Source organism: Perna viridis, chromosome 3, assembly GCF_037379345.1.
Source record: "Perna viridis isolate PV_CMFRI_1.1 ecotype Kerala chromosome 3, ASM3737934v1, whole genome shotgun sequence".
NCBI lineage: Eukaryota > Metazoa > Mollusca > Bivalvia > Mytilida > Mytilidae > Perna > Perna viridis.
The window spans coordinates 11,622,413-11,636,134 of record NC_142447.1 but is presented as its reverse complement, the minus strand read 5'-3'; the positions used below and the strand labels follow the sequence as shown (position 1 = coordinate 11,636,134).

Here is a 13,722-nt window from a genome sequence, read left to right as displayed (position 1 = left end):
TGGTATATACCTCTGATTAAGCTATGATTTCTTTGTTTTGGTGGACTACTTGGTTTCCTAAAAAAAGTTCCTCAAAATTTTAAAACTGAAATATTTGTGCTTTATGATAGAAAAGACATACAAAAAGAACTTTTATGTAGCCAAAGAAAATCCCAGCAATGTAAAATTTTGCAAAACTATATTTACATATTGCATGTAATATTGATGTGTGCAACCACCAATTAAGCATGATGTACACAAGCAATATACTTAATAAGACAAGTAATATTATAAAAGCCCATGTCTGAACTATATTTTGCAAACTCTTAAATTCAATTGCAATTAGTACTATACATCCCAAAGTGCCACACATGAGAATCATACAGAGTGCAACATGTGGTTATCACATTAATTAAATGTGATGTTTCAGTATATACATGATTAACACATGATCATAAGATAACATTATAATCATGATTTTCAAAAACATATGATTACCATACAAACTGAGTAGCATATGATTATCATATGTGGCATGATTGTAGTTTAACAACAAATAGCAGATATTTTGATGCATTTAAGTACTTGAATGTTATTTCTTTTTATTGGCCAATCAAACAGACCCTGCTTTATACTACACTGGCATGCTGAGTTTGATTTTAATCATGTTAATGCAAGGAAACAACAGCCACACAGGAAGGGATATCACCCCCACTTTCAACGCAGCAAACCATCCATTATTCTATCCTTAACACCACTTGCTTGATTGAGTAACAGTGGCTGCCAATATTAAATTCTTCCGTATGACAGAGCATTAGAACAACCCAGGACCTCCTGGACTCAAGGCGAGCAAGCTACCACGAGACCATCCAGGTGATGTCATGCAATACATGACATTTTTTGCTCCAGTAAATTCCAGTTTTATATCTTCCTTTAAAATGTACAGGACAATTGCGGTACCAGTTACTCTGGTGTAATATCTATTTTGCCAGATCTTTTTTGGACTTGACTCAATAATGGATCAGATTAGTGTGCAGTTATTTTGTTGTCACCCTTATTAACTAGTGGTTTCCTGATTTCATTTAACTCTTACAAACAACATCCATGCATTTCAAAAGAATACAAAAGTTTTTATTTTTTTAATTTTCCACTTTATAAAGCACATTTATAATACATTGTATATTAATTCATAATTATTTATCAAAACATAACATTAAGTAATTTTCTAGTACATTATAGTGGCATCAATTCATAATTATATTTAAACAATAAATCTCTTTACATTCTTGACAAAATATTTAAAGTATCCTCCAGTGCATGTGTTTTTCAATGTCAACTTGCAGCACTCATGGGCATTTTTTCAACATCTTTATTTTTCTACACTCAAATTTTAAGAACAAACCAAAGGGCTTCTTTTCAAGCTGGCGCCATACATATAAGGTTATAAGATGGATATAATATTTAACATCCTGAAATAGAGTACACAAGTGTAGCTTAAGACACTGAGGATGAATTCTGGCATTAATCACATCACACCAACTAAAGATGGTTAACATTGATTCAAATTTTCACCCCTCTATCTTATTCTATCACAAATTGTTCAGGACAGACACAGCAATTACTATAAGGTACCAGATACTGAATAAGAGGCCCTTGTGATTTGTAATAAAATGACTACAAATTGATAACTTCACATCAGTGTGCAATTTTCTACATGTACAACAATCTTAAGCATTATGGATTGTTACTGATACACTACCGTTAATTGGGATATTTTAGTGGCTTCTCACAAAATAGGGGTGTTTTAAATTGGTAGGTTTGATTTTGGTGGTTGCCAAACATTTTTCACTGACAATTCTTGCAGTCAAAATTTTTGGGGTGTTTCATTTTGGTGGTGCCAAATATGCCAAAATAAGAATACATAAAAAATTTCCCAATTTGGGGTATATCTTAATCACATTTTGAGTGTTTTTCACAATACTACAGGACAAAGTAACATAGTATTATCTTACTGTGAGTATATATTTAGTAGGTCAAGGTCATCACAAAAGGACTAAAGTAGGTCACATAAATGTTTGGTATTTCTCTAATGTCATACAAAGTTCTATCACTGTTCAAATTCATTAATTTTGTACATGACTCTTGATAAAGCCTGTATAATATCTTGGTGTCTAAGGAGTAAACAGACTAGGCAAGGTATCGGGTCAATAAATATATCACAATATCAATGGAATTGTAATCAGAATCCATATTTTGCCTGTGTTTGCTTCTTGGACATTCTGTTCTGTGACCATGAATTTTTCAGTTCCAGTTCTCTTTCCTTTGCCTAAAAAAAATGAATTTTGCATTCATTACTGAAAATACAGGGATTGGAAGCCATTCAAAAACATCCCAAACTCTCCAAAGTCTTTCCTGAGGCACCTGTTCTGGCATTCCATAGACCAAGGAGGCTCAGAAATGCCCCGGTAAGAGCAGAGATTTCATCTAGGCCCAAACAAAACACAACGGGATAGTGTCAACTATATTGAGTTAAAAAAAGATGTAAGACCTGTACCTAGATACTGCATACTCAAACATTCAAAAGCACTGGAAACACCATTTTTTGCAACATGACTTGCAAAGCCAAAAACACCATATACCTTCTCCAGTGCCGATGTGGTATGCAGTATGTTGGCAAGACAGAACAACCTTTCAACAATCAATGAATGGTCTTTGCAGTGACTACAAATGTAAACCAGACCTCCCTCTAAATCGCTATCAGAGATCAGCCAGACACACCCAGGAGGATCTCTCAAACATTATTATTACAATCATATATAGTAATAACAACTGGTCTAAAAGTAAAAGAGGGTCTTGGGAAAGCTTTTGCATGAAAAAAAAAAAAACCAATTTCTCCAGATGGAATTAGCATGACAAAAATAATTCATTGTTTGGCCCCAGTCAAAAATTTGGAATAAAACTTTGTCATACTACTACAATTTTTGTTTGACTTTTGCATTTTTGTTTTCTACATTTAATTTCTTTCCAGTTTTTGATAAAAAAAAAAACAAAAACAAAAACAAAAACACCATGTCCTCTTTAAGCTTTATAATCAATTGGCTATATATCCCTTTGATAAAGTTACCATCATTCTTTGCGTCATTCAGCTTCAGATTCCATCTATTGACCTTGAACTTTTTGCTGATGAAGGATATCGGTTATCCGAAATTATCAATGTAAATTTTACCATCATTTGGTGATGTAAAACATAATAGACATTTATTTATTTTTTTTTTGTTATTTCTGCATCATTTTTAACAATCCATGACCTTGTAAGAGTGAACGTTGACTTCTATTTAGACGATCTACTAAAAACATACTTATATGTCTAATGATTGATAATTCTTTCTAAAATAAATTGTAACAAATGGATGAAAGGACATGGCACTAACTAACAAAATTCTTATCACAGGTTATCATTTATAAAACCAGTACATGTAGTTTTAAAATCCAAAATCTGGATTTCCTGATTTTTCTCTCAACAAGATTTGAAATATTAGATATAAAGAAGTTGCTTCAGCAAGTAGCACTATATATTTGGATTTTAATTCTTTGATAACTTGTTGTTTTTCAGATTGGAGTAGGGGCAATGAATGATATTTACAGCCCTAAAATATGAAGGTTTGTCTTTATATCCTTAAAACAAATTAATTAAAGGCAAAATGTGAACCAAAAAGTCAATAAAAAAAAAAACAAGCAACAAGTTTATACACACATTATGGTGTCAAAATAATATTTAAATATTCATATTATTAGCTGTTACACAAGAAATTAAGTTTCAGAGATTTCAGATGTACGTTTACAAGGCAAAAACATTGTGCACATTGTAGAAGAAACAACCACATTCTTGTGCATGATTCACTGAATTACAAAATGCATCAAATTTGATAAAAAGTGTTTTTTGGTGTGCTTTAATTTTTAAGTGAAAACATAAATTTATCAACAAAAAACTTAGGCATATTTCTATGTCAAAAAATTAGCTGACTTAATATATGCATAAAATATAAACATTGTAAGCTTTATCATCATTAATATGTCAAAAATGAAATTATAAATAAGCTTTTTTATGCAAAATCAATGATTTCTTATGTAACTGGGTTTTTTTCTGATGGTTTAACATCCCTTGATCACCACCCTTACATGTTAAATTTTAAGAAAGAAAGGACACATACCTGGAAAGCTAAATAAGTGATCTGGTGTTTCCTTTTTTGTTGTGATGTTGGTCCATCTTTCTTTTTATGTGATGATCGGTATTCGGTTTCCTCACTTAAACCTTTCTGATATTCAGCTGTACTGATGAAATCATCTGCGTTGACATCAACAATGTTTATAGGTTCTTTGCCACGTTGATTCTTCCCTTGTAGCTTTAAAAACTGAAAATACAGATTAGAATGAATGAACCCAAGTATTAAAAGTTGTATAAGCTAATTTCTTACGTCAGACCACAAAAAAACGTGGAACAGGGTTCAGAAAATGATTCAAAGTTATGTGCAAACTGTAAACCAGGAAATTTAGTGCCGTTTTTTTCCCTCACAATTTCTGCTATAAATCTGTTTTTGTGCAGTTTTAGATTTGCGATTGTTCATCAAGTTCTACTGTAATGTTCTTCAAAGAAAATATTCACCATAGTTTAATTTTCACATTATGGATCTTAGTGCGAAAATAGCCGAACTAAAACTGATGCAAAATTTCACAATTTACAGTATTCAAATTCCAGAACTTTCCACTAAAAATTTGTGGCGATTCAACATTTATAACTAGTTACTTAGAAATTTAAAAAAAAAAACGTATAATAATCTTACTAGTTCCTCTTGTTTATAAGATTAATTCAAAGATAAAATATGTTACCTCAGCATCTTGCTGTAAAACACTTATATCTTCTACATCTGTATAACCCTCCATCTACAACAATATGGAATTATCTTTTATGTATCTCATATGCTCATGTTGCTGCATATGTCTCTTGCATTTTTTAAATGTCTTTATAATAGGTAGCATATTTTTCCTGTTGTGTTATCAGTAGAAGGTAGCCACTTAGCCAAATTCTAGTTGAGCTTGAATGTGGCTAATTAAATATTGAGGATGGCCTTTTAAAACATTGGATATTAGCCATAACATTTGTGTATGCCTTTATTTTCATAACATTGTGGCTAACACAATTTTCCCCAATAAGCTATTCCTTAAAATACATTTTATGGTACTTTGTTTATTGTAATTTACATTTTAGTGTCAAGTTAGTACAATGTATCTTAGATACAGATACGTGTAGTTTTGATTCAGTGCACACCAAACATCTATTGTTTTGTAACACAAGTACATTATTTTTACGAGTACATACAAATGTAGAAGTCAGTTAGATAGTTGCTCAAGTAACCTAAGAATAGCAAAATTGCACTTGAAGAAGTATTTTGTATGAAGAACTAATGTCCAAAGATGAAATAACTTGCAGAGGAAACAGACTGAAATACAACTACTGGTTTGTTAATACACACACACTTCTTGTACATCAACATCACTATAAATAGATCATAATACTGTGAAAGTACTTTAATTCATGGATACTAATTTTCTTGGATTAGGGAAGAAACACAAGTAAGTGGATTCTTGAATTTGTGGTTTTTAGGTTTTCAGTATACACATCAATGGGAATCTCCTTTTTGTTAGGAACCAAATTCTGTAGTCTGGCTCACCCATAAAAATCACAAAAAATTGGTACTGCATGAATAATAGTACTATCACAGTAATACTTCACATTGTATACCTGCTCAGTCTGATCATAAATTGAGGGTCCAACAGCTCCTGGTTCTGTTATACTCCCATAATTTGCATCTTGGTATGTTGAATAATGTCCAGCATTTTTATAAGGCTTCGGCATCGAAGATTTAAAAGACAAAGGAGCATTTGCTACTGATGAATTAAAGGTCAAAGGTAAGTCTTGATTTGTAGTAGTATCCATATCTTCCTCACTTTGACCAGGAACATCAACTACCGAATTTGAAATCAGTTTATTATTTTCTGACTGACAAAGATCTGTTTGTTTGTCTGAAGCACCTGCTTTAATTGGTGGAGGAAGATTTAAAGTTACCTTTGTAGCAGGTAGGTTAACAGAAGGCTGAACATTGGGCAGATTAGCATGTAATAAAGTTTGCCCATATGTAACCTTATCAGTCACATCCTTAGCACTACTTGAGTCTAATGAAAAAAAACTTGATGAGTCAGGTCCTGCAGGTTTAACATTAGATTCCAATGAAAAGAAATCAGTAGAATTCTCATCCTCACTATCACTTCCGTAAGAACCAATCCCCTCTATTTGTGTAGGGTGTACCATAGATTTAGGACCTACTGATATCTGTTTGGTTTGTTGCACATTTTTCTGTATTTTCTTGTTTTGTTCTGGTTTGTTTTCTGTTGTTTTCTTTTTCGAAAATACATATGGCAGAAGTGTCCTATTTGTTTCTTTTCCAGCTGTGTGTATAGGAGGTGGTAAAAGAGCTGTTAATCCACATTTGCCCTGAAACAATCATAAAAATATATCCAAATAAGTATGATTAAAACAAAAAGTTGTTATCATACCAACAAGGTAAAACAGAAACATATCCTATGACACAACTAGTTAGAAAATTAAAAAAATATGAGGTTGCCATTTCATGGTATCAAGTTTTATAAAATATCTTAATACTTCAACTCAAATATTAACATGTAAGATTGCAAAATTTTGAGGAAAACATAGTAATTCCCAAATTTGTTGTTTCACTTCTCAGGATCTCATAATGAAAATATTTCGGACATCAAGTTTTTGCTACATTTAGACCTATTTTTCATTGAGAATTGCTGTTTTTAATTGAAATTAAGAAAATTTTAAAATATTTTTTTCACTTTTGTACATAGGAAGTGTAAGATAAAGTTATTAAAACAGTCAGGATAAGAACAACTTCATGTATCCTATCTAAACAGTTGCTGAAATCTGTACACTACCAGTCAGGCAGCGATATGTATTAGAGGGAGTAAGGCACTACTTAATTCATTCCAGCTGAAAATATCCCCACAAAATCAGAATTTATTACAAAGAATGTTAAAGACTGGCCCATCAAAATTCTGAAAATCATTTAAAATGGTCAACTTTAAAAACTTTAAACCTCATTACTGCACTACACTGCATCTTGTAATAGTAATAAGTGCATCTACAAGTCAAGAATGTAATAACATTCTACCACATAAAACCACAAACAAACTTACTGATCCTTGCATAGTCTTTTGTTTCTTTTTTTGGGGTTCTTTTTCATCATCAGAATCCTAGAATACAAATTTATACTTACTGTAAATATGATATAATCAATATTTTGTATGGTCATTCAGTATTTAAATTTTAATACTATTTTATGAACATCAATAAACTACAAAGATTAAATATTGTATTCCTAATTCCTGGCTCTTAATTAGAACTACCTAGTATTACCAAACTGTCAACAAATACCAAAAAAAAAAAAAATAAAAAACGAAATGTTTGTGTTTGGCCCCTAACCACAAAAATGTGTTCCATAATACTTCTACTCATGCAAACAACTCGTAATAAGCTAAAATTCTCCTTCATAAATAAAATTACTGATTTTACATTTTAGTTATATTAAAAATACACACCACCATACATATACTAATGGTAATGTGCATATAACTATCAAATTAAACATTCAATATAGCAATGTATAGAATGGAAGGATATCAGTAACTGGTCCCTATTGCAAACACACCATATCTGAAATGAAGATGCATGAAATACATGTAGAATAAGTCATATCTAGAGCCCATTATCATGCATTGCTTACCGAGTCAATTGTTGGTATAGATATTTTTACAGGTTGCCGTTTCTTTACAGGTGGCTTTGGTGCATCAGCTATCTGAGATGCTTTAGGCTTAACTTCATCTTCAAGTAAATCATCTGATATCTTGTTATTTTGAGTTGAAGCCTTTGGAGCAGGTAAACCTGAAAGATATACCTTGGTTACACATTCTGTTGTAATACATACAAAAAAAAAAAAGAATTAACCTTACTTGTAGACAAATGTACATATGTTTATTTTGAAGTATGAGGAATTAGAATTCATTATAAAGTATAAACCAGAAACAACAAGTAAATAAAATTATATACATGTAACACAAGTTTTCAATTGATAATAAACATGATAATCTAGTAAAACTGTTAGTTAGCACACAAAAGAGATAGCCCCAGCAGCCCAGCATCATATGGACTAATAATATGCACCATATTTACATGTAGATTACTTCTCCTTGCAGTCATCTCACAATAATTATCTTTCTACAAGCATACAAGTACCAAACTTTTTTCAATAAAATTTCATCAAGATCCACTGACCAGTTAAGGAGGATTCCTGCTTACAAGATATGATAATGAATGTATCAAAACTGAAATTGTACTATGGCCTCTTGCAAGGATATAACATCAATTATCTTTCTACATACATCATGTACATATCAAGAAATGATTCCTAACCTACATGTACATGTTTACATGTAACATTAAAGTTCAGAAAGGGTTGTAATTAAAAAATTTGCACATTTCATGTGAAAATCTCCCAGTCCAGGAATCAGAGAAGAACTCTACATTTTTAGAACATTTAAAGCCTAAATGGTCTATAAAGATACATAAAAATCCAATCTAACTTTGACACCTTCGGCATCTATGCGTCAGGAGAGTACACAAGAAAGGTAATTATAAGGTTCAATGACAAATAAGTGGCTAAAAATTAAGGAGACCTAAATATGAATGATAGACAAAATGAAGGACTTAATTCAGAACCTGACTGAGCATATATGCAATCCATATACGTAAGTGCATACATGTAGGTGTTAAAGTCTCCTGCTTTTGGGGAGTACTTTCCAACATTTCATTAAATTTCAACCATTTCCTGCTTAATATGTGCCCATGTCAAAGCAGGAGATTTAACCACATTCAGAAATTTCTCTCTTATAAGAATTTTTGGCTTAAAATCTTAATTAATTACTTTCATTCTTGTCAAAACAAACAGACCATTACTATCATTCAATACAGGAAAATATTCGGTCATCTTTCAGGGTAGGAAATATTACTTAAAATTGGATTTAAGTTAAAATAAGGTCTATTGCTTAACATAAAACACATTGTAAAAACAAAACCTGAGCAAATCTACCGCTTTGAAGAAATTTTGAGGTGATCTCCTGCTTTAGGATTTATGAAGATTAACACCTATTCAGTACTTTGCTGGCTTCTAAGGTAAGCTTTTTTTCATTTCTAATCTAATTAAAACAAAATGAAATTTATGGTAGTAAAAAATAAAATAACAATGGCAAAATTTACCTGTAAAAATCAATAATTGCTTTATCAGTAATTACCCCAGGGAAAACTAATGAAATTGGTCAACTTCTAAATGTTAATAAAGTTTTCAAACTCATTTACATGCAATAAAATTATGTAACTTTAAAGACGTTTCTTTAATCTTTTAATTGGTAGTAAATTCAAAAGGTTTAATGAGAACAGAGAGACACAAGGATAAACAGTTAACTGGAGTATGCAGGGGTGGATCCATGATTTGAGTTTAGGGAGGGGGCGTTAATTGAATTAAATGCTGTGCAAAGCAAGGCAAAAAATATTATGGGGTGAAACTTGTGGCGAATTTTTTTTCTTACCGATTTACGGGACGGCGGTCCGCCAGTCCTTGAAACCGTGCCTGGTATGGTTTTTAAAAATGGAAATTTTGATATTTCTTTCTCAAGACATAGGTACATATATTTAGACATTATAATTGTAATCATGTAAATTTTAAATGTAAGACTGTACTTTAGGTGTGAAATAATGCCCTTACTCTTAAAATTATTGTGCAAAGTTCCAATAAAATTTAATACTGTTACAAAATACTAGAATATTCACATTACTATACACAATTAATATAACACTGATGTAGATGAAATAAATAACTGCAAAATATCAGACCAGACAAAAATGAACAGTTACATTAAGGCGCACTGTTTCTCACACAAATTTACCCTTGTCAAATTTTGTAAAACTTAAAATTAAAAGTTGAAATTTGGTGGATATATTGCTTAAATGTAGATAAGCATTTATACAGAAACAGATGTAATATATTTTATGGTAAACAGGTGTAATTTAAATGAAGAATGGTATCCGGAATGTTTCAGTCCCCTGCCGTATTAGGGTTTCGCCTCAGCATCAGATGGCTGATTTTCAAAATACCTTATTTAGCACGATCTTTTGGGACTAAAATTGTGAGAGAAGAATCGAAAAGGGTCTTATTATTTTTACCTTTTTCCACCTACTCTATGCATGCTTTCCATCCTGTGGTAGTGTCTAAGTGCCTGATATTTTATAAGACATAGTATTTGGCAGTTAGTTTTCTGATTTGTACTAAAACTCAGTAATATTTTTTTCAGTATGTTACCATAGCTACTGGATTTTATAAGAATAATCACTAAATTACTTATAAATGACTTGAAACTCTATCCACCAAGGATATAAAAAAATTTGCACTTTTTTATGACAAAACACTAGAAATTCCAGTGTGGACTGCCTCAAAACAGCTTTATTTCAACAAAATGAGACCAAATTTTCAGAAATGACCTAACTGTATTGTACCACGTAATATGAATAAAAATATAACACTTATAATCTTCCATTAGAAATTTTAAGATACAAAAAGATTCTAGAAAAAAAAAACATCTATGTCAAATTAACTTTAATATAAATACAAAAAGTAGTCAAAATAACCTTCAAAACAAAAAATTTCAAAGACATACAAACAATATTTTTTTAAACTCCAGACATTCTTTGCTGAACCTGAAACTGTTTGACCAGTAAAAAAATAAAATCAAAGTGCTGATAGCATTGGTGGTTTTTGATTATTGTGAAAACTGTAGCATGAGCAAAATTTCAAAGATTGTATGATGTTAAATAAAATTGTGATCATAAATTGCATTTTTAAATGCTATTAAGAACAGTCATTTTTTATTTGTATAAACTGAAAGTCAATCTGTACTACTGATCCAACTTCACGCACATTTTCATATTTTGTTGCCTTTTACATCTTACCCCAATTTTAAATCTATCAAAAAGTTAATGTGCATCTACGTTCCAAAGCTATATTAACATTTTCCAATTTTAAATCTATCACAAAGTTAATGTGCATTTACATTGAAAAGCTATATAAAAAGGGTATTTATCCTACATAACAATATACTGAAATAAAACCAATATCAGCTTAAGAAAATAATTTTCTTAACACAAGATTATCGAAAACTAGACACTTTTATCAATTTGAATTTTCCTGCCAAATTTACTTGGTTATAGGTTACAGACCACCAATTCAACCAATGAGCATTTGGAACGTACGCAAAAATAGTCCTACGCAGAAATTACCCCTGTTCCTCATAGTGCTGTGAAAAAAGTTCTCATCTTATTTAAAAAATTGAAACAGTTTCTGAAAGGAAAAACATTTCTGTACATTTTATAGGTGCATTTTGCTTCTTGTGATGTGAAGCCTAATCTCCATAATGATTTTTAAATATACCCCTATCTTGTGAAAACACTGGGATTTCCCATGCTATTTATAGACCCTTCACTTCCGGTGACCAGTACTGCACTGCAAGTCTGCTAACCCCACATGCCATTCTGAGGATTGTGAGCTGACATATGTAGAATCATGCTGATATATAGTCCTCTGCAGGTTAAAGTTAAGGTAAAGTCCAGAGAAGCCATTGAATATTGTGAAATTAGCATAGAAGCCTATGGAAAGTGGAATTAGTGGTTTTTAGCCTATAATCACTGCTCTTCAGTTTCTGTTTATAAATGATACAATATTAATGACAGGAAGGCTAATTTGACTTATAAGAGTGTTAAAATGAAAATATTTAACACATTTATATCCTTCCAGACACATAACAAAAAGAACTAAATTCCCTAAATGTAAATACATTAATAAATATCTTCCAAGGCCAAACTTGAGTTGATATGAAGACTATCTTAATTTTATTTGCACAAATAATAGAATATTATTGAGCTGATAAATTGCAAGAAACATATTTACTTGTTATAAAAGAGGTATTGAATGATATAAAAAGAATTACATTAGGACTATATTTTTGTGTAGTGTTCAGAAAAAGTAGCGAAGTTCCAGTGATGGACCGGTGACATGAGGTATTTTGATCCTCAAGGATCAAAAACCCCATAACTGAGAAATCTTTTGCCAGGCCCAAGATGAAAAAACCCTCTATCAAATTTAACAATGGTGGTACCGGTAGAAGACTTTAACCCATTTACCAAATGCTTTGCTAGCATTTAAAGCTAATGCCTGGCTTATATTTATATTTATTCTTTGAAAGGGGGCTTAATGCAATGGTACAGAATAGCCTTCTTTTTATTTAAAAACCGACAAGAGAAGCTTATTGCATATCATGACAACTTTTTCACCTTTTAGTAAAGAGTTTACATCATCATCAAAGCTGTTTTCATTTTGCTGGTTTCCATTGGATTGAATGCTGGTCTTTAACTTTGCTGAATGCGTCGATTCTGCGTTCTTCTCCAAATGACTCTTTGCTGTAGTATTTTCATCATTCTCTTCTTCGTTCTCAGAGTCACTAGAACTATAATTTGCCACCAGAGACATAACCGCAGGATTACTATTTTTCGATACAGGAAATAACAAAAACGTTGTAAAACGAATGCATATACCGTTTTGAACAAGAAATTATTTCCGCAAAAGAAAAACAAAACCCTTTAAGTTTTCATAGGATATACATTGATCCGTTTCCTACGTAATGAGTACTAACAAAATTGTAAATAAGTATTTTTTTAAGCTTCTTGCTGCGACGTTTTTTCTTCATATGTTTGAGTTAGTACTAATCAGAGCAGTTTACGTTAAGTTTCACTCCCCGACAAAAACTTGACCCAAGCATGGCGAATTTTTTCCCAAGGACATTTTTTGCAATTTGGGGCACTAGCAAGTATCAAATTAGACAGTTACTTCCTAGAAACCGTCTTACCATCTTAACTATTTGGCGTAACTATTGCAAAGTCGCTAATAGTTCTAGTAAACCTCGTTGCAACGTTGGAACAATAGGCCATGTTGACCACGGTAAAACTACTTTAACAGCAGCAATAACCAAAGTCTTAGCAAAGCATGGCCAGTCAAAGCTTGTCACATTTGATCAAATTGATAAAGCACCAGATGAAAAAAAGCGTGGGATTACCATCAACACTGCCCATGTTGGGTATGAAACAAGCAAGCGTCATTATGCACACACCGATTGCCCAGGTCACATAGATTACATAAAAAACATGATAACCGGAACATCCCAAATGGATGGTGCCATATTAGTAGTTGCTGCATCAGAGGGCAGTATGCCCCAAACAAGAGAACACTTATTATTAGCAAAGCAAATTGGCGTTGACAAAATTGTTGTTTATTTAAACAAGATGGACTTGGTTGATGATGAACTTGGGGATCTAGTTGAACTTGAAATGCGTGAGTTGCTAGAAGAATATGGTTATGATTCAACTAAAACACCGGTTATTAGAGGGTCAGCTATTAATGCTCTTAAAGGGGAAGAATCAGGAGCTGATTCTATTTTCAAACTAATGGAAGCATTGGATACTCATATTGAAATTCCTGAGAGGGATTTAACAAAACCTTTTGTTAT

At 31.8% G+C, this 13,722-nt stretch overlaps 1 protein-coding gene across 1 annotated transcript; it reads right to left on the bottom strand.

Moving 5' to 3' along the window:
• Positions 1–1,103: 1,103 nt before the first annotated feature.
• On the bottom strand, positions 1,104–12,739 carry LOC148621005 (proline-rich protein PRCC-like). Its single transcript, XM_088574987.1, has 7 exons — positions 12,494–12,739; positions 7,842–7,999; positions 7,255–7,311; positions 5,780–6,529; positions 4,867–4,920; positions 4,191–4,391; positions 1,104–2,305 (listed from the first exon to the last, which is right to left on the bottom strand). The coding sequence occupies exons 1-7, from the start codon at positions 12,687–12,689 to the stop codon at positions 2,219–2,221; spliced, it is 1,503 nt and encodes a 500-aa protein (XP_088431113.1). The 5' UTR covers positions 12,690–12,739; the 3' UTR covers positions 1,104–2,218.
• Positions 12,740–13,722: the final 983 nt, after the last annotated feature.

Bases quoted from the DNA above. Each gene is read 5' to 3' on its own strand.
- LOC148621005 (XM_088574987.1), bottom strand. From the start codon at position 12,689: ATGTCTCTGGTGGCAAATTATAGTTCTAGTGACTCTGAGAACGAAGAA. The intron at 6,530-7,254 runs GTAAGTTTGTTT...TGATTGTTTCAG, and splicing joins AAAAGACTATGCAAGGATCA to GGCAAATGTGGATTAACAGC. The intron at 4,392-4,866 runs GTAACATATTTT...CTGTATTTTCAG, and splicing joins TTTTACAGCAAGATGCTGAG to TTTTTAAAGCTACAAGGGAA.